We start from the raw sequence: 27,577 nt of genomic DNA, 5'->3' as shown, positions 1-27,577 counted from the left end.
TAATCTACTGTACCACATACATACGAACATACATGCATGCATACATACATACATACAAACAAACAAACATACATACATACAATGTTAGAGAACTCTATATAGATTACAATCTTTAATCCACCAGTTATTTAATTTTTTGCGACATAAAAGGCGATGATAGTAGATGATGATACTGATGATGATACTGATGATGATACTGATGATGATACTGATGATGAGGGTGAGGAGAATGTGGATGATATTGAAGTAACTGATATGCTTATGTAAAATAAGGTTTAAATCAACTATTTTTTTTTTCATTAAACTGATTTTATAGCCATTACCAATTAGCACACTCTCTCTCTCTCTCTCTCTCTACACACTCTCTCTCTCTCTCTCTCTCTCTGTCTTTCTCTGCCTTTCTCATTCCATCTACCTCGTTTTCTTCTTTTTTTTTCTTTTTTTCTCTCTCTCTCTTTATCTTTTCCTTCTTTCTTTTTCTTCTTTCTTTCTTTCTTTCTTTCTTTCTTTTTTTCTTTTTCTTCTTTGATCTCCTTTGTTTTCTTTCTTTCTTTTCCTTCTTTGATCTCCTTTGTTTACCCCTCTCCATATACAAGTCTGTCTTTTTTTTCAATTGATCTTAGACTTCTTCTTTTTCTGTAATTCGTTAACATCTACTCTTTCCCTACCTCTTTCTGCCTCTCTAATTTATCCATCTCTTTTTTTACTCTCTCTCTCTCTCTTTTTCTATATATATATATATAATGTTGTATGAATTCCACCAAATTGCTGGCATTTATAAAATTAAAGTTTGTCTTTTCAATTTTCCTCACTAGAATTTTTTGAAAACTGTTCAATTTCCAATAAAGCGCTTTGAAAAACTTTTACACACAGACACACACACACACAGACACACAGACACACACAGCCACACAAACACAGACGCACACATACACACACACACACAGATGCATACAGACTCAAACAGACATACCCTCATAAACACACACAGGCTAAAGCAAAAGTACTACAAGACAGATTGATAGATAAAGAGACATACATACACTCACATAGTCAGACACACTGTCACAACCAACATTACAAAGCACACGCAAGCTCACAAACAGACAGACTGACAAACAAATACGTTCACATACACGGACAGACAAATACATGCACAGACAAGCATAAACACAGATGCCCGTACATACGAAACGAAACGAGATTTATTTTGTAACAAAGCACAAAAATATTGCTACAAAGTTGACAATGATAAAACTTAAAAAATTTAGAGAAATAGAGAGAAAGAAACAAACAGATCGAGAAAGAAACAGACAGACAGACAGATACATAGTCACAGACATAGACAGACAGAGGCAGACATTAGACGCGCATTAGTGAAGATAGGATAGATGGCAACCTTTCAATATATTCTCATCACGATTTGTTGACATTGACGCTGAGATGGGGCTGACGGTCACGTGATTATTATTTTTTACTCTTGTTTCTTTGTTTTTTGTTTATTTAATTTTGTATACATATTATTTCTTCATCATTGTAAGTTTACATTTTTCTCTTTTATTTACCTCTTAAATTCACTTGCATAACGTCTGTGCGTGCGTTTTTGTGTGTCTGTGTGTGCGCGTGTCTGTGTGTGTGCGTGTCTATGTGTGTGCGTGTATGCGTGTATTTTTTACTCATTAGGTATTATTCGATTTTTCACAAAAGAAGTGGCTCGTAAACTTATCAGAAATTTTCTAATTTGGCATGCAATTTCTTCGCAACACAAACAACAACAACAAAAATATTAATAATGATTGTAATTCGTCTGTCTGCATGCTTGTAATTAAAAAAAATGGACAAACCAGGTGACAAATTATAATTAATAAATAATGGTGATAATAATAATAATAATAATAATAATAATTATTAATAATTACAATGATGAAAAAGCTTATGTGCATAATAAATTGATTGAGCAAAAAAGTACAACTCATGTCGAATGATTGATTGATATCAATGCTTGCAAAATAGTCTCTTCTCCCCACCCTCTTTCTCTCTCTCTCTTTATAGTATATCTTTTTCTGTTTCTCTCTCTTTTTTTTCTCTCTCTCTCTTTTCTCTCTCTCTCTCTCTCTCATTTTTTTCGATCATGATGCTATCAAGACTTTAAAAACGAAGTAAAAAAGTCTAATGTAAACACAATGATCATATAAAGTAATTAATCTTATTTAAGTAGCGTCAACAAATGGTTATAGGAGAGAGAGAGAGAGAGAGAGAGAGAGAGAGAGAGAGAAAGAGAGAGAGGGGAAGAGAAAGAAATTATTTATATATAATTCAATTCACGAAATAAAGTTATTTCAAGAAAATTTTTTTTAATTAAACGAATGATCAAAGGAGGAGAACTATTCATCAAAACAAAATAAAACAAAAAAGAATTTAATGGTTTAACGATGATGACGACAATGATGATGATGACGACGGTAGTGACAATAATAATAACAACAAAAATAATAATAATTAAAAAGGTTTTTATGTGTTCTTTCTTGTGATTTTTTGTTCTACAAAGTACACTTGCCGACACACACACACACACACACACACACACACGCAAACACACACACACACAAACACATACAGGAAAACATACATGTAAGTATACATTTTGTATTCCTACATTCATAGAACAATTTTCATATCCGCTCGTCTAAAGGATATCTCATCTGGTAAACCAAATTATTGGATTACATATACATGCATACATACATACATACATACATACATACATACATACATACATACATACATACATACATACATACATACATACATACATACATACATACATACATACATACATACATACATACATACATACATACATACATACATACATACATACATACATACATACATACATTGCAAATCACTTTATAGTTGAACCACTTTTAATAAGTTTAACCTTATTTATGTGAAGAGTTAGAAAAAACATTTATGTACTTGATATGGGCAAAGTAAAAATACAGATTATTAATACAGTAAAAATAAATGGGCCACTCTTTTATTAATATGACTATTATTTTCGTTATATTCTATAATAGCCTATAACGGGGGTGGACAAACCGCACGCGGCCCTGAAGCTATTTTATGCGGCCCGCGTTGTCTTCGCAAAAAAAACCGTCAGCAAGACATTACGACACAAAAGGAACAACAAATCTTGAAAAAAATCTACTCTGGGTCGAAAAAATTTGTTATCTAAATACATATGTAAAGGTAAAATAGTTCTCAATGCGGCCCTCACAGCAAAAAGTTTGCCCACCAGTGACATATTAACAATAAGAAAGTAACAAAATGACATACAAATGCTGATTTGCTTAACTATTTTCTCGTAGTGTATATATTTTACGATTTTTTGGGCGTTTTTGCATTTTTGCCCATTTATCTGTTTGTATTTTTTGTTATTTTCTTGGGTGCAATCCACTCAGGGCCACATTATCAAAAGCACACACGTTCTATCCATTAACAAACACTTGACAAGTTTGAATATTTTAAAGAGAAAAGTCTTTTTACAGGCATTAATATCTGTCTAGCTGCTTAGAAGAACAAGTTCTTTTTTTATTTTTTCGTCCCAGAATAAAGCTAAAACAATTCTGCTAGGAAATTTGCTTCGCAGTCTGTATAATATTAAGCGCTATACAATTTTTAAACATCCAAAGCGATAATAGATAAATTAAAAGTAAGGTAAACATTGTTCACTTAATTTTTAAACCTTGAAAGTAAATGTAGAAATCTTCTTATTTAAACGCTAAAATGCGTCAATTTTTAAGATTTTTCAATAAATATTTTAGTCTAACTAAAACGCCATTCAACTCAAATAAATTAACTTTAAGAAAATTAAATTTTGTCACAATTCCGTTGAGATTTAGTTCTTGTAATAATACTAATAATAGATTCAAGAAATTTCTCAATGTTTCGTCATTATCAGCAGCTTCTGCTCTAGGCTTTCTCGTGGCCTATTGCAAAGAAAACGACTTCGCCATATGTACGTTTTTCAAATTTGTATGTATACTTTATTCAAATTTTTATCTTGACTTTTTCTAGTCATAAAATAATTTATTAAATATCATTGAATTGAATTTAATATTAAGTTAGATTATTAAAACTAAAATAAATTTAAAAAAAAACAGTAAATTCTTCTGACTACTTAATTTATCACAATTCTTATATCTATTCACCAGATAGTCATTTGTTTAATGCAGCCAAGTATGATAGCGCTGATGATATAAAAAGGTTTTCTCATCTCATCTCTATACTATATAAATAAAGACTATATGATTTAGTATATATATACATGTGTGTATGTGTGTGTACGCATGTATGTGTGTGTACAATTGTACATGTGTATATGTGTGTGTGTGTGTGTTTTTATTAATTTTAAAATTCTTCTTTTTTTTGAAACACCAACTAACAACAAACACACAGTGCATTTGTTGTAATTTTGTATGACTCACGCTAATGTACCATATGTACAAATACAGCAATGCAATTCAGTGTTAAAAAGAGGACTGAGTACCTTAACCATTAAACATTCTCTCACATCATCAAACTTACTCCATTTTCTTTCTACTAAATATTTTATTAATTATATTATAAAATATTGAAATAATAATAAAGGTTAACAAAATCTGGCTTGGATGTTAATAAAAAGCATGAACTCGGGTGGACTGCACTTCATGTTGCTGTCGTTAATAATAATTATAGGTAAATAATTATTTTAATAATAATATATATTATTATATTATATATTATATTATATAATAATATTATTATTATATTAATAATTATAGGTAAATAATTATTTTAATAATAATATATATTATTATTTTTATTATATTTAGGATTATTATTGTTATTATTATTGACGTTATTTTGTTGAATTTTTAATCCTGGTATTGTTGTTATGTCAAATCATATTTCGTTACTTACATCAATGCAGTTTATTCAATTTATTCATGACCTAATTTAACAATCAGGTCAGTTCAGGCATTACTAGAGGCAGGGGCGGACCCCAACATTGGGGATGACTTCACTAACGTTTACTCTATGGCCAAGGAGAAGAAACTCAACTCGCTTCACGGTTGGTTGGTTTGTTTTAATAATAGTGGGTATTATTTTTATTATCATTATTATTATCATTATTATTATTATTATTGTTGTTGTTGTTGTTGTTGTCCCTAATCAAGTCCTAATCACGAGAGATGATGAATTTTGTAACTGGTTGAACAACCGAGCAACGTTCAAAGGATTTACCAGCCTGCACTATGCCGTTTTGCTGGGGGTGGATAATATTATTGAGGCCCTGCTGAAAGCTGGTTGGTTGGCCGGTTGATTGATTGATTGAGTGAGTGAGTGAGTGAGTGAGTGAGTGAGTGAGGAGGAGTTGGTTGACTGACTGACTGACTGGTGGACTAACTGGCTAGCTGGCAGCAGCTAACGACTGACAAATTGTTAGATGATTCAACTAATTTTTTGATTGATTGTTTGAATGAAAGAATGATTGAATGAATAAAAGAACGAATGAATAATTGAATGAATGAATGATTGATTGAAAGGTGCTGACCCAACAAAGGAGAATGATTCTGGCCATAAACCAGTGGCATATACGCAAGATGCTCACTTGAAACAACTGCTTGATAAATATGAATTGCAGGTTTGTATGTATGTATGTCTGTATGTTTGTTCGCTTACTTGTTTGTATGTATGTACTGTACATGTTTGTTTGTGTGTATGTTTGTATGTGTGCTTCACTATTGGTTTGTATGTATGTTCTATGTTTGTATGTCGTTCTTTCTTACGTTCATCTTCATTGTTTTTTGAAATCAATGATTACAACAGCGGCAACAACAATAATCATAACAACAACAACGGCATTAATAATAATAATAATAAACAACAACAACAGTACAAACAACAGCAACTAAAATTGGAGGCAGAGGAGAGGCGAAGGTTTCCACTGGAGAGGAGGTTGAAGCAAGAGATCATCGGCCAAGAGGCTGCCATTAACACTGTGGCCGCTGGTTGTTATTGTTATTTTTATTGATATTATTATTATTATTGTTGTTGTTGTCGTTGTAATTGTTGTTGTTATTTTTATCATCCTCTTCGTCATCATTATCTTACTTACTTACGATCATCTATCTACCTGTGTTATCATCGTCATCAGCATCGACGTCATCATCATCGTCATCATCATCGTCTACATCTACGTCATCGTCATCATCATCATCGTCTACATCTACGTCATCGTCATCATCATCAACATCGTCATCATCATCATCACTACTCCAGCTGTTAGGAGGAAAGAGAATGGCTGGTATGACGAAGACCATCCGCTCGTCCTACTATTCCTTGGCTCATCAGGCATTGGTCAGTAATAATAATAATAATAATTGTTATTATTATTGTTGTTGTTGTTGTTGTTAAAGAGCCTTTTAATTTTGCAGGCAAAACAGAGCTAGCTAAACAAGTCGCCACTTACCTGCATAAGAAAGCTAAAAATGTGAGTGTGCCTGTGTGATGTTGGCTAACGTGAATACCTCTTCATTCATTCTTTCATTCATTCATTTATCCAATCATTTATTCTATTTTTCATTCATTCATTCATTCATTCACAGAGTTTTATACGTTTGGATATGTCTGAATATCAACAAAAACACGAGGTTTTCCCCAAGTTTTGTTTTTACATAAATTAATTAATTCATTCATTCATCTGTTCTTTCGTTCTCGTTCATTTATTCATTCATTTTTTCAATCACTCGTTCACTCAATCCATATCTATCAGCCTAAGGTCATTTTAGATTAGTTAATGATTCATAACTTATTGATAAGAGCAATAATTAATGATATCAATAAAGGTGTCAAAGTTCATAGGGTCACCGCCAGGTTATGTAGGTCACGAAGAAGGTGGCCAACTAACCAAACAGTTGACCCAATTTCCCAATTCTGTCGTCCTATTCGACGAAATTGAAAAAGCCCATCCCGATATATTGACTGTTTTGTTGCAGCTCTTTGACGAAGTGAGTGAATGAGTGAGTGAAGGAGTGAATGAATGAGTGAAAGAGTGCTTATTGCTGTTGTTTTATTGTTGTAATTGTTATTGTTATCGTCATCGTCACCTTCACAAACATCACGCTCGCACTCTTCTTCTTCTTCATCATCGCAGTCATCATTGTCATCATCTTTATCATTTTCATCATCTTCACCATTATCTTCACCATCTTTTTCATCATCATCTTCACCATCATCATCTTCACCATCTTTTTCATCATCACAGCCATCATCTTCATCGTCATCTTCACCATCATCATCTTCAACATCATCATCGTAACAACGAAGGCCATCTTCTTCTTCATCATCATCATCGCCATTAACCAAAGGGCAGATTGACGGACGGAAAAGGAAAAACGATAGAATGCAAGGACGCCATCTTCATCATGACCTCCAACCTGGCCAGCGAGGAGATTGCGGATTATGCCACGCAACTGAGAAAGGAGGCGGAGCTTGTTAGAGCCAATAAGATGATTGGTGGCCTTGGTTGGTTGATTTGATTGGCTGGTTGACTCACTGGCTGGCCGACCGACCGACTGATTGTTGGTTAATTGGTTTGTTGGTCAACCTTTTCAAAAATTGATCAGTTGATCAAAATTATCTTCATGCTACTTGTTCAAAATGATGATAATGATGATAATAGCGGTTATGATGATGATGATGACGATAATAATTATTGTTATTATATTATAATAATTTTAATTATATTAACTGGTCAGATGAGCTTGACACAGACGAAAGCGTCCACATATCAAAGCACTTCAAAGAATCAGTCATACAACCCATGTTGAAGGTGATTATTAATTCAACGTAATAATAATAATTATTATTATAATTAATATTATTATGGCTATCATAATTATTATTATTATATTATTATAATTATTCCAGCACCATTTCAGAAGAGATGAGTTTCTAGGCAGAATAAATGAGATTGTCTACTTTGTACCATTTTCTCGCTCAGAGCTTACGAAACTTGTCGTAAAGGAGATGAACTTGTGGGCAGAGAGGGTGTGTTTTTTTGTTATTTTTCTATTTACTCTTATTAATTTTTATAAATTAATCAGATATCTGATTAATATTTGCGATAATTGCTCAATGAAATCAATCAATTAATTGTTTACTCGTCTGATTGATTTTCAAGGCAAAGACAAAACACAACATAGAACTAACTTGGGATCGGAAAGTTGTCGACATGCTTGCCGACGGCTACGACGTCCACTACGGCGCTAGATCAATCAAACACGAAGTTCACTTTTACTCATTTTATTAATTATTATTAAACGATTACTCATTTTATTAATTATTATTATTACTGTTAAACGATTAGTGTTAATAGTAGTTGTATTGGTGATAGTAGCAGTAGTAGTAGTAGTAGTAAAAGTAGTAGTAGTAGCTGTAAAAGTAGTAGTAGCAGCTGTAAAAGTAGTTAGCGGCAAGTGGTAGCAGCGTAGTTGAACTAGTAGCTGTATTAAGGATACTATCATTTTAATTAATGAACAAACGAACGAACTAACAACAAACTATCATTGTAATCATTATTTTTTAATAATAATGTTTTTTCTAAATATTTTAGTTCAATAATTTGTTTTTTTTTTTTTGTCAAATTTCCATCCAGGTTGAGAGGCAGATTGTCAGTAAGTTAGCATTGGCTCACGAGAGAAACCTAATTAATGAGGGCTGCACTGTTAAACTGGTGGCACAGTCAAAGTCAGACGAGAATAATCTAGAACTTACTAGAAAGACACTAATTACAAACGGCTTCTCACAACAGCAACACCATCAACGGCATCAACAGAATTCGGGTGTAGAACCCAGACTGAAAGATGAGAAGGATAAAGGTGATATGTCGAAAGATTCCATAATCAAACTCCAGTTGCTAAGGAAAGGAATTCTTAAAGATGATTACATCGATTTGGATTTGAATTCTTTTGACAATTCGACTTTTTGAAAGCTTTTTTTGTAATTATTAATTATAATCCTAATTATAATCCTAATTTTTCTAGCTCTTAATGGTGATTTAATCTGTTTTGTTGTCTTTCTTTTACTTATCTCTGTAGATAAGAGTGTAATTAAGATTGGAAAATAGTCTGTTGAGTATCTATCTTGTTTATGTTTCTATGTTTGGTGCAGATTTTGTTAAAATTTATTATATGGAATGTTTAATTTGTTATAGAATTGACAGTAAGGTGGCATGAGCAATTATAATCCGGTATTGTATATGGTTTATTCGTTGAAGAACTTACAACTTGAATTTTATTTATATGCCTTGTTCGAATATTAAGAATGAATGTTTGTAAATAAATACGTTTGATCATTTTTTACCGTAAAATGATTTTTAATTTAGTAAATTAACGACTTTTAAATGTTTTTACGTAAAAACGTCAATAATTGACTTTGTCGGTTATTTATCGGTCGAATTTTTAATATCGTCGTTGTCAGTTTTACCGAACATAGTTGAAATGACCGGTCTCATTTCGTAGACAAGGACCGTGCTGACTGTTATGCTTAAGAGGAAAAAGATCCAGAAGAACAATCGGTCGGTACATTCGGCTGCCATCTTCCATTCTATCTCCAATATCTCAGTGTACGTGAAATCTAAAAAGTGGGGTAAAATATTTTGAAAAAATTATTCGTTGTGAGGATAGGAATTTTGTGTTTAAATGTGATAAATTCTAAACCAAATCGACCTTCCAGTTTCAGACCAACTCTGGCAACTTCATCTTCATTTCCATCACCTCTGTAACCATCAGTAACTCTCACCGACCTCTCTAACTTCAAAAATTTCTGCCTACTTCTCAGAATTCTCGATTTCTTCTTCCTAATTTTCGGCTTTGGAATTTTCTTCACGTTATAAAACCTGTAGGCCAGGCTAACCCAGAATGGTGGACAGCGTTGGAAGAGATTTTTCTTCGAGTAAATGTTGGTGACGATCACAGACATGACCAGAGCTATGGTTACCATTATCATTGTTGAAGCGAAAAACATGCCTAAGGTTGGAGTAATTTGTTCTGTGCTTTATTATAAACACAAATAAATTTTTTCTATTTTTGTAATGAATTGTGCGCAATTTGATCAGTGAGCTGAATTTATAGAGTAAGGCCTATGTAAAATCTGTTAAATTGAGTCAAACCAAGAAAAAAATAAAGCTATCAATATTTAATTTTAAATCTGTGAGACTAGATGCTCGTTCGTTCATTCAAAATAATATCGGAAGATATAGATGTCGTCTTGAATCAAACTAACTAAACCATTGAAATAAATTTCTTAAATAAGGAAAGTAAAAAAAACTTGTACACCATGACCCGAACCTAAGATAGGGAAACAATCTTGCGTGGGTGGCATGGTCTCTCCAACCATCAGCAAAAACACCACAAGGGCCAGCAAGATGGTTATCTCCAAATTCACTTTTTCACCGGACTCAACGGGAAGGAAGAATCCCAGAAATGAGATGATAAAGATGAGGAAACAGGGGGTGATGAGGTTGATGACGTAGAATAGGCTGCCCCTTTTCAAGTGAATGTCAAAGGTCAAGTCGTAGTAGGGCTCGGGGCAGCAGGAATATTGCTTCGTGTGGCGTTCCTGTGTTATCTTTTCTACAGCCCATTCCTAACGATAATTAATAGAATAATAATTTTAATTTCAATATTTTAAACGCCGCTGCGCGTTCAAGAGCAATAAGCAAAGTTGTTTTTTTTTAATTTTAAATAGTTTACATTTTAAAATAAACTTAAAAACAAATGAACACACACATTAGAAACATTACGAACCTGCCAACAAGCAGATATATAAACATACATAGAAACCAGCAAACAAACAAACTTACAAAAACATACAAAGACACCCAAGCAAACAAACAAACAAACAAACAAACCTGATTTTCAGAATTATAGTAAATAAAATTTGGATAACTTTCATTGTAATCCACCTCTAACTCGTTCCCGTTGTAAGTCCACGAGATGAACTCAAGCTTACAACTTTGGCTATCAAATGGAAAAAATTTGACATCCAGTGCACATGAGGTTTTTACTAGGGCTGGATACATGTGAAGAACTGTTCCGTCTGATGATATAATTGCGTTCGTCGGTATGTAATCGTTGAATTTGTCTCCAGCACTGTGTTTGTCGGTGTTTGTTTGTGTTGTATGTTTGTTTGTGTTGTTTGTTTGTGTTGTTGGTGTAGTTGTTGTGAAAGTGTTGTTATTTTCAATGTCGTTTGTTCGTTTAACGTTGTCCGTTTGTATGTATGTTTGTGTGTGTTTGTTTGTGTTTGTTTGTGTGTGTTTGTTTGTGTTTGTTTGTTTGTATGTCTGTCTGTTGCTGTTTTTTGGAAAAACTTAATTTTAAGAATGATTCTAAAAAAAATGAGACTGCCTACAAGTTGGAGATGACGATATCTGGCTTCCATATTTTCGTGATTGGCATCATTATTGTGTCGAGGTTGTTGTACGTTCCCTTTTCCCAAGTTAGGTGATCGTCTGTCCATTTCTTTTTATTTGTGTGTTTGTTTGTTTGTTTGTCTGTCTGTTTGTTCCTTCATTCATTCATTCATTCATTCGTTCGTTCGTTTGTTCGTTCGTTCGTTCGTTCACTCATTCATTCATTCATTCACTCGTGCTATCATCATAATCATAACCTGTCTGACGGCCAGCAGGCAGGTTATCGTCTGCTCTTTCTCGTTCTACGGAAAATTAAATTTTAAAAAGTGACTTCAAAATTTAATGAAAAATAAACAAAGTACAAACGTACGCTAAAAAATACACACGCACAGACACAGACAGACAGACACACACACACGCATACATGCAGACATACAGAAAAGAATTTGCATACAATGGCTTCTTACAACTGTTACTGCTAGATAAAAATAGCGTTTGACAACCAAATTTTGGCACATTCAAAACGTATATTAATAATTCCGTCAATCATTTTTCTTCCATTCATTTGTTCTTTCATTCATTCACGCATTCATTCATACATACATTCAATCTCCACTCGCTCATTCATCCATTTAACAGCAACAGCGGCTGCAGCAGTAGCTGCAACAACAAACAAACAAATAAAACAATAAAAATAAATATCAATAACAATAATAATAATAAATAATAATATTATTTATTATAAATAATAACAATAATAATATCTCACAGTATCGAGAATGTGATATAAGGATATGGCCAAATTAACCAAAACGCTCTGCCCGGTTCCACTGAACGGTTTTGTGGTATTATCGTAACATTCCAGCAAGTTTTTTTTTATTTTTTGCTCGTACGATCTCTCTATCTTTTTTTCATCATCATCATCACTATCACCACCACCATCATCATCACTACCACCACTATCATCATCATCACTACCACCACCACCATCATCATCATCATCATTATTATCGTCGTCGTCATTATCAACATCGTCGTTCATGTTACTGTTGTTGTTGTTGCTATGATTATTATTGTTGTTTTTTTTATTGTTGTTATTATTGTTGTTGTTGTTGTCATCATCATTATCATTATCGTCTCCATTGTAATTTACTTGTTTGTTGTCTTCATTGTTAATATCGTTAACTTCGATTCCGTGATAGGATGATGATGATGATGGCGATGATGATAATGATGCTGTGATTTTAGCATCAATAGTAATATCAGTAGTAGAAGTAGTAATAGCAGCAGCTGTAGTAATTGTTGTTGTTGTAGTAGCTGTTATTTTTTTGAAATAGTGAGGATAATTTTGCCGGTGCTGCTGTTGTGGCTGATGTTGTTTATTATGTTGTTGTTGTAGATGATGATGTTGTTGTCGATGTTGCTGTTGATGATGCTGATGTTGTTGCTGATGATGTTGTTGTTGGCTCCTTCTCAGGCAATTAATTTCTGTATTGTAAATTAGATACCTCAAGTATAAAGCAGACAAAATTGATAAGAATAATTATTACTACTACTACGACTACTACTACTATTACTACCACTACTTTTACTATTACTGCTACTACTACTGTGACTACTACTACTTATCATTATTATCGAAAAAAAAATAAGCTTACCGTGAAGACACCAAATAATGAGAATGGTATTAACCAAGAAAGATTTCATTGTAAAATTTAATTGGTTCATGTGTTTAATTTAATTGTTATTAATTAATTAATTTATTTATTTATTTAATTTGTCAATATTTCAGCATTTTATTTATAAATTATATCAAATTTTCTACACAAATGACTAGTTTTTCTGAGTTAATGCTTCACTCTTACTTCTCTCTCTTTTTCTCTCTCCACCTCTCTCTCTCTCTCTTTTTCTCTCTCAATACATATATGCGTATGTAAGAAGCATGCGTTGATTAGATACACCCTCCCCAATAAGCACGCACCTTCGTTCGAAACGAGCACTTGGAACGAGAAGGTAGATTGTAGTTATTATCGAGATGTCAATTGTATGAGTGTATGTGTTTTGTATGTGTGTGTGTGTGTTTGTATGTGTGTGTGTTTGCATGTGTGTTCGTGTGTGTGTGTTCGTGTGTGTTTGTGTGTGTATGTGATAATACTATTGCTCATTATCGCGTTTTAGCTGTATATTCTATCACACGAGTGACGTTTTGAATGCATGCATGTAAATAAACAGATATGTGTGTAAACATACTAATGACAAAATTCATTTTAACCTGTTTAAAAGTCATTTGCAATTTATTTCCAAATTAGTGAATAAGGATTATAAGCTTGTCATATACAAACTTCAGTATACATAACACACACTTTAGTATATATACACACACACACACACATACAACTATACAAACATACGCATACAAAGAAAAAATACAAACACACGCATACATACGCCAAAATTCGCAGACAGCTATGTTAATCTGTATTTTGTATTTATTTCTAATACATTCCTCTACGGTATATTCCAATGTCGGTTCGTCCGATCCGAAAGAATCGAGTACTACCGATTCAGAAACCGATAAATTCGGTAATAGTATACTACATCCTTTATCTCGAACTAATTATGACGTAATTATAAATAATAATAATAATAATATAAAAAACCATATTAATAACATAAATATAAGTAATAATTTTACCATAATAAATTATAATATTATTAGAAAATCGTTCCGACATCTAATAAGCAATACAAATCATAATTATCGACGTCATCGCCATGATGGTTTACATAGAAAGAACAGCAACATCGACAACAACAGGCACATAAACAACATTATCAACAACAAACACATAATCAACAACAACAGCAAAACAATGTTAAACTCCTACTTCTACGCCAACAACATCAGCAAGCACACAAACAACAAGACAAAACGCAGCTACTACAAACATTTCCGCAACCACAACGACAACGACGACATCAACAATAATGATAACAGCAACAACAATAAAAAGCATAAACGAAAAAAGATTCACATAAATCCATGTGAAAAAGCTATTTGTCTAAATGGCGGTAGTTGTGTCTGGACTGTTGGTGAAGATTATGTCTACCAATGCTATTGTGCGTCTGGCTACTATGGTGCCAATTGCGAATACTGTATGTATTTGTGTGTGTGTGTGTGAGAGAGAGTATGAATGTGTGTGTATGTGTGTGTGAGAGAGAGTATGAATGTGTGTGTATGTGTGTGTGTGTGAGTATGAATGTGTGTGTGTATGAATGTGTGTGTGTATGAATGTGAGTGTATGTGTGTGTGAGTATGAATGTGTGTGTCTGTGATATTTAAAAAGGATATAAAAGATAATATTCACACACAAACATACACGCACACACATTACTTTGCATCACATGTACCCCAATGACGTCACCATTGACGACCCAATTATTTCGACCAATCAGCTGCTGCGGAGTGCATGACCCACCCTTGCCAACACGAAGGCAGGTGCGTGCGTTCCAAGTCCGTCTTCGGCTTCAAATGCATCTGTACTGATGGGTACTATGGCAGCAGGTGCCAAAGTAGGCCTTTTTAAAGTGTATATACAAACCTTTGTATACATACAAACATATACAAACTTTAGTATACATACGAACATATACAAACTTGTGTATACATACGAACATATACAAACTTGAGTATACAAACATATACAAACTTCAGTAAAGATACGAACATATACAAACTTCAGTAAAGATACGAACATATACAAACTTCAGTAAAGATACGAACATATACAAACTTCAGTATACAAACATATACAAACTTCAGTAAAGATACGAACATATACAAACTTGAATATAAAATAAATGACATAAATGAACAAAGAAAAACAAAAAAATAATCAAATAAAATTCTAAAAACATGCAGAAAAGCGCAGAAAATCCGTGTATAACCAGATGGAAGAGGAAGAGGAGGCGAGGCAGCTGGACAGGCGACGAAGAAAGTTGGAAAATTCCGGAAAGTATTCAGCCACGTTGGCTTACGTGAACGTCGAGTTTATAGCCATCTTGATCGCCATGTTCATCCTATTCATACTCTTTCTTGTTATATTGGAGAGGGATAGGTAAGTTGCGCGTATGTGTGCGTGTGTGTAATCGTATGTACAACGATCTTGTAATACAACAAAGTAAACACTAAACAGATACATTTTAGTCGAACGCTACAAAACTCTGGTAATGGCAAACTACCAGGACGTAATGCTACCCAAAATTTCATTCGGCAAAATCTGCTTTCGGCGTCTCAAATGTTTAACCTTTAACCTCTGCCTGTACATCCCTGGCTGCTCGTCGCTGATGATGACCGACGACGATTACTTGCTACTTTATCCGTTTCCGTCTCCATCTCTTATCGAACGTGAGTTGGTCGGCTGGCTGGCTGGCGTGCGGGCGTGTTGGGCATAATCGCTCTGCATGGAATGTGCCTTATACTTGTACTGTGCATACATAAAAACCGAAGAACACTCATACACGCACAAATACATACACGCACAAATACATACACGCACACATGCACAAACACACGCACGCGCACACATGTACATACAAACAAACATTTACACATACAAACAGTCGGGAGCAAGTACAGAGTGAAAAGAAACCAACCTGCAGGCTCTACAATTACGAAGATCAAATGATGAAGACGACGATGGTGGTGATGATGAATATGACAATTATGATGAAGACGAAGACGACGAAGATGATGATGACGTAGGCGAATAATTAGAAATGTAACTCAACAATGACGTTGTTGCTGATATGAAACCAAAAACTACTTTAGACACTGTCCCCGCAATCTGTTCCAAAAAAAATGTGTTTTCCAAAAAACTTTTATAAAATTCATAAAAATTATATATATATATATATATATATATATAATATATATATAAGTCTTAATAACATCATATGTATGAGTGAATGAAGATAACATTGTAATGATGGTGATGACAAGATGATGATATTGTCACTTCTTCATATCAATGCAAAACCTATATATGTATATAATATATATAATAAAAAATATAATTAAAACTAAGAAATTATTAATAAATTATTATTATTATTAATTTTATTATTATTATTTTATTACTATTATTATTATTTAATATCAGACATTTTTCTTCTAGCCAATAAAATAATCTCTTTTTTCAAATAAATTTCAAAGAAAAATAATAAAAACAATGGAATCAAACTCTACGGAATTAAAGTATGAACATCTCTATCAGAATAATAAAAACAAATAATAATTATAATAAAATAATAATTATAACAAATAATAATAACAACAAACACGTCCATCAAAAAAAAAGAAAAATAAAACTAAACATAACGATTACGATTTCATTTAAAATTTCACAAAATTTAGCGAGATTTCTTTGACATTTGTGCTAATACTACTGCTGCTACTTCTACTACTTCTACTACTACACTGCCGCTACTACTACTGCTGCTGCTACTACTACTACTTCTACTAATTACTACTACTACACCGCTGCTGCTACTACTATTACTACTACTATTCATGTCAGTGACTTCTTCTCTTCATGTCAGCAAGTTCTCCATTTTTCTCCGTGCTTCAGCTTCCATCCTGCTGCTAATGCTGCTACTACTACGGCCACTACTACACACCTACAACAACAACTACTACTACTACTACTACTACTACGCTAATTAATTACTACTACTACTACTACTACTACTACTACTACTACTACTACTACTAGTATTAAAGTGAATTTCTTTTAATAGTTACTTCAAACAATAGATATTTACAAGGATCGTAAACTAATCAATTAAAAAAGTGCAACTAAAGAGACATCAATTGATTCAATCAATCAATTAATCAATCAATCAATTAATTGATTGAGTGATTGATTAATTAAGAATATACAAGCTATGTATGTGTGCATGTGTGTAGTGTGTGTTTGTGTGGCAAGTGTGTGTTTTTGCGAATGTTTATGTTTGGGAATGATATGAATCACAGATTTTATTAATTATGGAATAAAACTTAATAATTAAACAGTAATAAATACAATTATTGTTATCATTGTAACTAAGATTATACATTTAGTCATCATATATTTATACACACACACATATATATATATATATATATATATATATATATGTGTGTGTGTGTGTGTGTGTGTGTGTGTGTGTGTGTGTGTGTGTGTGTGTGTGTGTGTGTGTGTATAATCATGATTATTTCATAAAGACAAAATATAAACATATGTAATTCTTTTCGTATAACGTAATGAATACGTTAATCAATTGAGTGAAGAAGCATCTTAAAACTTGAATTATACGCTAAAAAAACTATAAAATAATCTACACATACGCACACACACACGCACTCACACACACATACACACGCACGCACACGTACATATAAACATACACATACACACACGCAAACTTAGACGTACAAAAATATACATGTATATATACAGCCCACACTTTTCTAAATATATTATGTCACAAAAATCGTCGTCTTTTGATTACCGTGCTAACTCAAAAACAAATATTTTGAATGAGTGAATGAATGAATGAATGAATAAATAAATAATTAAATGAATGAATGAATGAATGAATGAATTAAAAGATAAAATGAAATTAAAAAGTGTAACCCATGTAATTCTGAAAGAAACATCTAAAACTCAATAACTAACTACTAACACAGTGATATTAAAACTCATGATCATTTTTTTTCCACTCGTTCATTCAATTCATCTATCTATTCACCCAATCATTCATTCACACATTCATTCTTTCATTCCTCTATTCGCAAGTTCTCTCACTCCTTCTCTCACTCATTCAATTGGTCAATGATAAATGTACACACACGTACAATGTAGGACTCAACATTTGCACGGGCAAGCAAACATTGCGTAAACTAAAAACATTACATGAAATTACATGACATTACATTTAATTTTTGTCACATTACATTAGATTACATTAGATTAGATTACAATAACGTTCACACGGAAATCTCGACGGCTCTTTTTCCAGCGGCTACAGCCCCATCTTCATCTTCATCCTCTTCATCTTCTCTCTCGACGTGGGGCAACAGCAGTGAGGTTAGTATGTAGTGCGCCCTGCTTGACCTCCGACCTTTGTTGACGTCATGTCTCGCAAGTTCATCGCTGGTGTCAAGGGCTGTAACGAACGAGGATGGCCTTTTGGCGGTGCCAGGTATGTTCGGGATTCCCCGGAATGTGGAACTTTCACTTTCGGTTTCGCTTTCGGCCGTTGATGATGTGTTTGCTGTCGTGTTGAGTTTCATTGCTGAGAGTGGATGTTGTTGTTGTTGTTTGCTGTTGTGGAATTGTTGGAAGGAGTATTTTGTTGTTGTTGTGGTAGTTGCAGCAGCTGCTGCTGATGCTGGCAACCTGCCGCTGTTGTTCTTGTTGCTGGTGGGGACGTTTCTGTTACTGATCAGGCTGACATGATCATCAACATCAGAAGCAGGTGATGGAACAAAGTAGAAAGATGAGTCAGCCATTTTTCCTGATGTTGCTGCAGTTGCTGCTGACATTGCTGGAATGAAGGATGCAAATACGTTTCTCTCATAACTATTATTATTATTATTATTTTTATTCAATTTATTATTATTATTTTTATTCAATTTCATATTTTTCATATTATTATTGTTGTTGTTGTTGTTGTTGTTGTTTGTGGGTACTGAATAACGAGCAACATCATCCATGGGCAAATCCACAGTAAAAATATCCTTCCTTCCAGTTGAAGTTAAATCGAAACTTCGATTCTTCCCGTACTTTTGGAAATTCCCAAAATCTATTTCAGCTTGCTTGCCGGCAGCTGTAGTGGCTGTAGGTCTCTCAAACTTTAGTGGCCCTCTGTTGCTCTTATTTAAAATCTTTGATATCCTATCATCCGAGATATCAACGGATGGCGAGTAAGGAAATTTGAAACGGTTATCACTGGCGGAACTGACATCTTTACTCTCGATTTCTCGATCTAGGTCGCTAAAGTTGAGGATGTTCAAAGTCTTTGATGTGCTCATTGTTGGCTTAGGTTTCTTAAACTCAGGGATATTATACTGGTTATATCTGCTATTTTGATTATCACTATTATTATTATTATGGTTGTTGTTGTTGTTGTTGAATGAAGTGGCCTGCAACTGCATGTTCAGGTAATTGGGATCAAGAGATCGATTCAGTAAATTATTATTTTTATTATTATTATTACCACCCTGCCTGCCATTCTTAATGTACATGTTGCCTGGTACTGCTGCCTTATTAGTCGCTGTTCTGCCGCTGGTCCCGGGTTCGAATCCCCTCTCATCACTCGCGGCATCTTTGTAGCGTTCATCAGTAGAGAAACTCCTCATTTTGCTGGATTTGTTGACCTGCTGATCGAAGTCATTAAACCTCATTCCCGTCCCTAAATTAGTGCCTCCACTAACCTCCCCAGCACCAACTCGACCCCTGGCTGCATCCATGTTTTTAACTCTATATGAAGCCAGCCTGGAACCAGACGACGGCGAAGTTGGTTGCAGGTTTTCCAGCGACTTACCTCCTTTCAGTTTGGCGACATCTCCGTCGTACTCGCCATTTTGTTGGTGGTGGGGGCGAGGGTCGGGTCGATCCAACCTATCGCCACTTTGACTCCGGTTTTTGCTGCTACCAACGGGTTTCGGGTTGTTGAACACGGATGACGTAGATAGAGCGTGGCGGGTATTTCCACTGCTACCTAAAATAGAACTGGGCCCCATGAAGGAGGCGGTGCCTAAGATTCCCGCGCTATTTATAGGCCCCAGCAATGATACGGACTGCTGTTGTTGCATCGTTGCATTGCTGTCGATCGGGACCTTGATGTCGTCGCTGTCTTCTCTAGTTAGGGATTTCGACTTCTGGAGGGGATGGCGAAGAAGAAAAAAGATGAGATGACGTCGTTCGTGCAGTTGAAATTAAAACTAACCAATCATACATTAAAACAACATCAGCAGTTGCAACAACAACAATAATAATAAACCTTAGGTTGCTTGGGGGTTTTAAGCAAAAGCTCCTCAAGAACTATGGCATCTATCTTCTTCAATTTTTTGACTCTTTTACTCAAGAAACTAAATGAATGATTGGATGAATGAACAAGTGAATGAATGAACGAATGAATGAATGATTGAATGAATGATTGAATGAATGAATTAATTAATCAACCAACCAATCAATCAATCAAAAAAAAAACGAAGGAATGAACAAAGAAATGAATATAGAAAAAAATAAATATGCAAATGAATGAATAAATGGACAAACAAACAAACAGGTAAATGAATGAATGAAAAGATAAATTAATAAATAAATGAATGAATCTTGATCATAACCCACTCTACAAACCTGGGCCACATAGGGCCACAGAGAGTGTTCTTGCAATTCGTACAACGACCCCTATCAAAGGGGTTGAAGCCCCCTTTCAACTTACCAGTAACCTAATGGGGAAAAAATAATAAAATAATAACATAACAACAACAACAATAACAACAACAAAAATAAAAAAAACAATAATAATAATTACAACGGCAATAACAAGCTGTAGAAACCTGTTCGTTAGTGGTTCTTCCTCTACAGATGAGATAGACATGGAAGAACATTAGACCAGTTATTGGGATGAAAAGCAGAACACATATCACTATGACGATGATCCTGATGATGATGTTGTTAAGATGGTGACGATGATGATGAGATGATGATGATGGTGGTATGTGGTATGATACGACGACGATGATGATGATAGTGATGACGTGACTGTGATGGTGTAGTTGTTGCAGTGATGCTTGCTTGTTGTGATGGAGATAGTTGCAAGATGAAAAACATCCGATAGACAAATCTTAATTACAAATTTCTTCAAAATCTAAAAAAAATAATTAACAACGATACTCAAACAAATACTGATAAACTTCTCACAGAAGAATGGCCCTAGCTTCTGCCAGGTTAGCACTATTATGGATAATATAGGCTATGGAAAAACCCATGGTGTTGGCGATGTGGATGGTCAGGAAGAAGAGGAAGAAGAAGAAGAAACGATAATTCCGTCGACCGATGCAATTATTCACCCAAGGACAGTGATGATCAAATGACTGTTTTGTCGGGCAAAAGTTAAAAAGACTAATTTTTCAATAAAAAGATAAATTTGTTTGTTTGTTGTAAAACTTAAAAAAAAACATTTAAACACCTTTTTGTAAAAGTTTTAAAAAATCTCTAACCCACAATTAAATTAAAATAATTTAAAAATTCATAAAACAAATGCCAAAAGACAGACAGACAGACCTCGACACATTTATTGCAGACACTACAGTGAGAGCACCTGGGTGGTCTGTAGAATCGACACGTCTGACACCACTTCAACCTCGTAGGAACCCCGTTGACGTCGATGTTTTTGAACAGTGGGGCGCGGGCATCACCTGCCTTGACCTCGTCATCCTCAGCTGTAAATTTCATTAAATTAATTTAATTATAATTATTTTTAATTAGATTTATATATAAAATATGAAAATTCTTCTATATAGATTTATTTAATTTATTTCAAATTATTTCAAATTTTATCAAATTAATTAAAAAATCATTTTTAATTAGATTTACATATAAAATATGAAAATTCTAATAAATAGATTTGTTTAATTTATTTCAAATTATTTTAAATTTTATCAAATTAATTAAAAAATCATTTTTAATTCGATTTATATATAAAATAAGAAAATTCTTATAAGAAGATTTGTTTAATTTATTTCAAATTATTTCAAATTTTATCATTTATTAATATGTCAAAAGAACTATTAAACCTCTGGGGTAAACTCCAGGATTACTGAAGGTAGATCTGAAAAAGTTTATTAGGAGGAATACTGCAATGATGGCTTCGTATGCCACACAGACCGGACTCAACTGCACCACCAGGAACTCAGACCTGGGAAAAATTTTTAAAAACTTAATAACATCATGATCATTGTCTGTGATAATTAATAATTTAATATAAAAAACCAAAAACTATTTATAATTAAACATATTTAATCCGTAGACAACCACAAAAATTTGTTACCTGTTTTGTGTTTTACATAAAAAAGACAAATCATAATTCATGACTAAATAAAAAAGTCATAAAAATTGATTTAATAATCCAATCATGAACATGATCCCTTCCATTCATTTTTATTGTTGTTCATTCATTCTTAGCAATGGCATCATATTTTGTATTAATACAAGTGTTTTAATTTAAATATAAAAAAAAGTGAATAGATGTGAAATCTTACGCGCAGACGAAGAAGATGGCGGTGCATACAATGAGGATGCTCCAAGCGAACACTGCTGGAGCCACATTACCTGAGACTTTACAACATGACATCTTCCATTCATAACTTGGCAAAAATTTTGTTTTTAAAAAATCGCCGATTTTAACAAAAATTGATAAAACAAACGTATCAAAAATTAATAAAAAGTTACATCAGTAAAAATTTATTAAATATTAAATTTGATCGTCAAATTTAAAAATAAATAAATTATTTTGAATGTAAAAGATCGCGTTCACTTTTAAGCACTTATTAGTTAGGTGTCTAATGGACGAAGTTTACGTTTGATTAAACAATATTGTGCGCTTCATTTCGATAAATTAAGCTCATTTCTTAAACATTACGTGGTTTTGAGGACATTTTCTTATACCAAAACTAATTATAAACTATTTCTAACAAATGGCACTTAACTAAACATCAATATTAACTTATTAAAGATCAAAAAAGATTTTTAAATACTGAGAACATTTTAATTGCATGAATATACTAAGCAGCGTGTCATATACAGGTGTACGTGCAATCTTAACTTGCTACCTGAGTCTCATGTATAGGTACATACATATACATATATATATATATATATATATATATATATTATAATATCTAATTATATATGTATATATATAATCATGGATATCACAATATCCGTTATATATATTTCCATATATATAATATAAAATTTTCTGAAGTCGTTCGAGTGTGACACTTTCGATTCGAAAGTAACCTGAGTTCTGACATGGTTTGTTTTATAAAACCATCAGGTCAGAGTTTCTTGTTGTCTGTGAGCTGGTCTTGGTAATAATAATGGTAGTTAGTGTAGGAATCAATTTATAAATGTTAACCTAATACGTGCATAAATAGTATTAAAGATTGAACAGATGTTAAAAAATCATGTGACAAAACCATTAATTGAAATTTTATATGAAGTTTGTTTGAAATTTTTAATTTTCCTTTCTCCCTATTTTACTTTTTGTCTTTCTTTCTCCCTATTTTACTGTTTGTCTTTTTTTTCATTTGTGACCTTGACCTTGACTACAGGTCCCGAGAACACCATGATAACAGCTGAACAGTCTGCAGAAAAACTTGCCGAAATCGTTGAGAAGGATAATTTTAAATCCGGATCACATGTGAATTATTACGAAGTTGACTAGGATGGCGGTGGGGAAAAACTTCTTTCTTATGACAAATTCGTATTAAACGTTGTTTCTGAACTACCTTTTCAAAAAAATTCATCATAAAAATTTTTTCATAGTTACCTCTTCAAGAAAATTCATCAAAAAAGTTGTTTCTGAACTACATTCTCAAGACGAATTTATCTTGAACATTGTTTCAGATCTACCTTTTTCGATAATATTCATCATAAAATTTGTTTCAGAACCACCTTCTCAAGTGAATTCATTCTAAATGTTATTTCTGTTTCACCAAGGTTTTCCCATCAAAAACAGACGCCGGATTGCCAGTTTGCAGACTTTAATGTTTAAAATTAACAAATTTTGCGACAATTACGTCAGTCATAAATGTTAATATATAATTATATACATTAAGATATACGGTATCTGTTATCTTTTAATTTATTTGAAAGTTTTTTGTAATGAAACACGGCAAATGGGTTATATTTTAATTTCTACGTTATTATAATAATTAATAAATAATGAAAATAATTATGACATATTAAATACATTGAATTAACCTTATTGTATTAATTATCCTCTCTCTCTCTCTCTCTCTCTCTCTCTCTCTCTCTCTCTCTCTCTCTCTCTCTCTCTCTCTCTCTCTCTCTAAATTAATAAAATAAGTTAAATCTGTCATAAATATCTACAGTTACAAACGTAGATACTATATAAACGAAATGCCACTAAATGCCATTATTTAACAATACCATTATGGCTCGCCCGTTTCATAAATCTCCCGCCATATACAAATATTTTACTTGCAACATTATTTCATGGACGGTTTTGATAAAATAAATTGACAAATTTCGATCAATTTTCACTTTTCCCAATATTTTCCATTCATAAATTATTCTAATTAGATGGAAGAACCAACAACACCAGGCGGTCCAAAGGTTTCTCTTTCATGTTTTTCGTTAAGGTTAAACTTAACGAGATTTTCGTTTGATTTAAATTTTTATATTATATAATTGTAATAAAATTAGAAATTGTTTCGGTATTCCGTTATAATGCTATAAATTTTACACTAAAAACTTTGCAGCCTAATTTTGTAAAGCGTGTAAATCCGTATAGTAATTTAGAAGAGTCTTTAGTTTATATAATACCCACTCCATTGCCTGCGGATCATCTCCATGTCTTCATTTTATCATAGAAGAACGTTCTGTTTGATAACCGGGGCTAGCAGGGGTTTCGGAGAAGGCTTGGCCTTGAAGTTCGCCTCAAAATTTGCCCCAAAATCGGTGATTGTGTTAGTAGCCAGGAATGAAACTCGTTTGAATTCAGTGAAATTGAAAGTAAATTCTTTGAGGTCTGATGTCTTAGTTTTTACCATGACCGCTGATCTCTGCGATATTGATGGGGAAGTGTTTGAGGATAACTTGAAAGCTCAATTAAAAGTTCGTAATTTCATTTTAAAATTTAATTTTCATTCAGTAGTATTCAGTAAAATGGATAATGTTTTTTTTGCAGAATAATAATCTTTCTTCTAGCGACTTCAATCAATGTTTGCTGTTGCAAAACGCAGGCTCAGCTGGTGATTTGTCATTGAGAGTTCTTCAACAAAATGATAAAAAGTTACTGGATGAGTATTGGTCACTAAACTTAACTTCAGCTCTCATCATCAACAGTTTGTTCTTTAGTATCTTCACGAACTTGCAAACTAAGCACAGATATGTCGTTCAGATTAGTTCATTGTTAGCCATCAAACCTTTCAAATCATGGGGCCTGTATTGTGCTGGTATACTTCAATTTTTAGCTTGAATTTTGAAATAATTGTCTCAAATAATTAAAGAAATGTATTAATTCCTTTTTCAAAACATGTTAGTTGAAATTGAAAATAAAGTTTTTCAGAAGTTAAATTCATACAAATTCCCAAACTAAACTGCTGATGGTAGTGAATAAACACAAGAAATAAACCCATTGAATTTTTTATCCTCTAAACAGCAAAAGCGGCAAGGGATATGATATTCAGCGTAATTTCAAAGGAGGAGCCAGACATCAGAGTGCTTTCGTACGCTCCTGGACCTCTACAGACGGATATGTTCCAACAAGCCATGGATGAGATAGCAGACGTCGATACGCTGGCAGTATTTAAAGGTCTTTGGGGTTAATTTCCGCTGAAATTTATCGATTTAAAAAAGTTTTGTAAACTATTATTGCATTTTTTCATTATATTTTGACAGTTTTTCATTACATTTTGACAGTTTTAATTTATTTTTTGAGATTATTTCGAAAGAAAACTTTAAATTTTCCACTTTCAGAGTCAGCCAAATCTGTTTTATCGTGTGAGCAGTCAGCGGAGAAGCTTTCGATGTTATTACACTTTGACGTGTTTCAATCTGGCTCACACGTTGATTACTATGAAGTCAATGATTGTGGTGAAATAACATCTACCAATTAATCAAATCTGAAACCATTTTTTAATTAAAGTTTTAAATTAAAGTGTCAATTGGTTGAGTATTTCTTAGTTAAGACACACATTTTTGATATTTCATAGAATAAGATGTCTGTGATCGCATATTTTCTAAGTTTTTGCTCTTTACATACGTGCATTCATGCAATAATTTTTTAGTATATTTTTAATCAAGTCAAAGCGTATTTTTTGAAGAAATGTTAGTTTGAACATTCTTTTGCTTAATTTATTAGTTAAGTGTAATTGATAAAATTAAGAAAATAATTCTTCTGAATTACTAAACTATAAAGAGTATGTTTATAAAATAAAAGTTTAAACCAGGGATATATGGATATATTTATCCATATTCATATTTATCCATGTTTAAAAATACGTTAAAACAGCTTTCACCGCAGGAAAAAATTAATCTACTTTACTAAAAAACAACTTTAAAAGGTATAAACATTGTATACAAATAAGGCATAGACAGACAAGAAATTAGTGGAAATAACGCACATCCCTGGCCAACTGCTCGTTTAAAAATAGATACAAACAAAGCAATGATATATGTACGTTTATAATATACACATACATACATACATACATACATACACACATGCATACATACATACACATACATACACACATACGTACGTACATACATAAACATACATTCATATTCATACAACATGCACACATATATTTAAAGTATAATACCCATTGTATACAATAAACAAAATATATTTAGATAGCTACCCACATACATACAAATATACATACATACATACAAACATACATACATACAATCATACATACATACATACATACATTTATATATACATACATACATATATATTTTCGCTCATTTGCATATATACACACATAAACCACATGCATTTGAAATATAATACACATACATGTTATATTTGCATTCATTGTATACATACACACATACATACGTAGATACAAACATACATACATACATACATACATACATACATACATACATACATACATACATACATACATACATACATACATACATACATACATACATACATACATACATACATACATACATATATACATACATACATACATACATACATATATACATACATACATACAGTACAGACAATAACGTCATTGTCTGTTTTCGCTAATTATTATTTTGTCCCATAAATAAAATAAAAGAAAAGAAA

At 32.8% G+C, this 27,577-nt stretch overlaps 6 protein-coding genes across 6 annotated transcripts; 3 read left to right on the top strand and 3 right to left on the bottom strand.

Annotated features, from left to right (window-relative positions):
* Positions 1-3,719: 3,719 nt before the first annotated feature.
* HELRODRAFT_104131 (hypothetical protein) lies at positions 3,720-9,479 on the top strand. Its single transcript, XM_009031696.1, has 16 exons — positions 3,720-4,021; positions 4,218-4,269; positions 4,654-4,740; positions 5,013-5,116; positions 5,223-5,351; positions 5,592-5,689; positions 5,942-6,056; positions 6,328-6,405; positions 6,483-6,538; positions 6,654-6,698; positions 6,894-7,055; positions 7,416-7,572; positions 7,806-7,879; positions 7,978-8,097; positions 8,231-8,335; positions 8,705-9,479. Exons 1-16 carry the CDS (start codon positions 3,790-3,792, stop codon positions 9,035-9,037), a joined length of 1,947 nt encoding a protein of 648 aa, XP_009029944.1. The 5' UTR covers positions 3,720-3,789; the 3' UTR covers positions 9,038-9,479.
* Positions 9,480-9,490: 11 nt separating this feature from the next.
* On the bottom strand, positions 9,491-10,056 carry HELRODRAFT_181926 (hypothetical protein; the record flags this gene model as incomplete). The annotated part of the gene is made up of 2 exons (XM_009031695.1): positions 9,491-9,684; positions 9,777-10,056. The coding sequence occupies 2 exons, from the start codon at positions 10,054-10,056 to the stop codon at positions 9,491-9,493; spliced, it is 474 nt and encodes a 157-aa protein (XP_009029943.1).
* Positions 10,057-10,353: 297 nt separating this feature from the next.
* On the bottom strand, positions 10,354-13,192 carry HELRODRAFT_181925 (hypothetical protein; the record flags this gene model as incomplete). Its single annotated transcript, XM_009031694.1, has 6 exons — positions 10,354-10,695; positions 10,961-11,201; positions 11,464-11,573; positions 11,722-11,766; positions 12,618-12,754; positions 13,123-13,192. The coding sequence occupies 6 exons, from the start codon at positions 13,190-13,192 to the stop codon at positions 10,354-10,356; spliced, it is 945 nt and encodes a 314-aa protein (XP_009029942.1).
* Positions 13,193-14,337: 1,145 nt separating this feature from the next.
* On the top strand, positions 14,338-15,586 carry HELRODRAFT_181924 (hypothetical protein; the record flags this gene model as incomplete). Its single annotated transcript, XM_009031693.1, has 3 exons — positions 14,338-14,620; positions 14,921-15,037; positions 15,387-15,586. The coding sequence occupies 3 exons, from the start codon at positions 14,338-14,340 to the stop codon at positions 15,584-15,586; spliced, it is 600 nt and encodes a 199-aa protein (XP_009029941.1).
* A 4,647-nt stretch (positions 15,587-20,233) lies between these two features.
* HELRODRAFT_104126 (hypothetical protein) lies at positions 20,234-22,877 on the bottom strand (the record flags this gene model as incomplete). Its single annotated transcript, XM_009031692.1, has 8 exons — positions 22,779-22,877; positions 22,314-22,435; positions 21,802-21,959; positions 21,439-21,611; positions 21,075-21,177; positions 20,872-20,963; positions 20,513-20,600; positions 20,234-20,390 (listed from the first exon to the last, which is right to left on the bottom strand). Coding segments are annotated over exons 1-8 (984 nt in total), but the record flags the coding sequence as incomplete, so codon positions are not given.
* Positions 22,878-25,116: 2,239 nt separating this feature from the next.
* HELRODRAFT_90077 (hypothetical protein) lies at positions 25,117-26,384 on the top strand (the record flags this gene model as incomplete). Its single annotated transcript, XM_009031640.1, has 4 exons — positions 25,117-25,380; positions 25,454-25,721; positions 25,928-26,089; positions 26,245-26,384. 4 exons carry the CDS (start codon positions 25,117-25,119, stop codon positions 26,382-26,384), a joined length of 834 nt encoding a protein of 277 aa, XP_009029888.1.
* Positions 26,385-27,577: the final 1,193 nt, after the last annotated feature.

Source organism: Helobdella robusta (genome assembly GCF_000326865.2).
Source record: "Helobdella robusta unplaced genomic scaffold HELROscaffold_77, whole genome shotgun sequence".
Lineage (NCBI taxonomy): Eukaryota > Metazoa > Annelida > Clitellata > Rhynchobdellida > Glossiphoniidae > Helobdella > Helobdella robusta.
Note: the sequence above shows the minus strand (reverse complement) of the source record. Positions and strands in the feature narration are given on the sequence as shown.

Excerpts from the sequence above, each read along its gene's own strand:
- HELRODRAFT_104131 (XM_009031696.1), top strand. The coding sequence starts at position 3,790 with ATGCGTCAATTTTTAAGATTTTTCAATAAATATTTTAGTCTAACTAAA. Across the intron at positions 5,352-5,591 it reads TGAGGCCCTGCTGAAAGCTG|GTGCTGACCCAACAAAGGAG; the intron begins GTTGGTTGGCCG and ends ATTGATTGAAAG. Across the intron at positions 6,406-6,482 it reads CCTTGGCTCATCAGGCATTG|GCAAAACAGAGCTAGCTAAA; the intron begins GTCAGTAATAAT and ends TTAATTTTGCAG.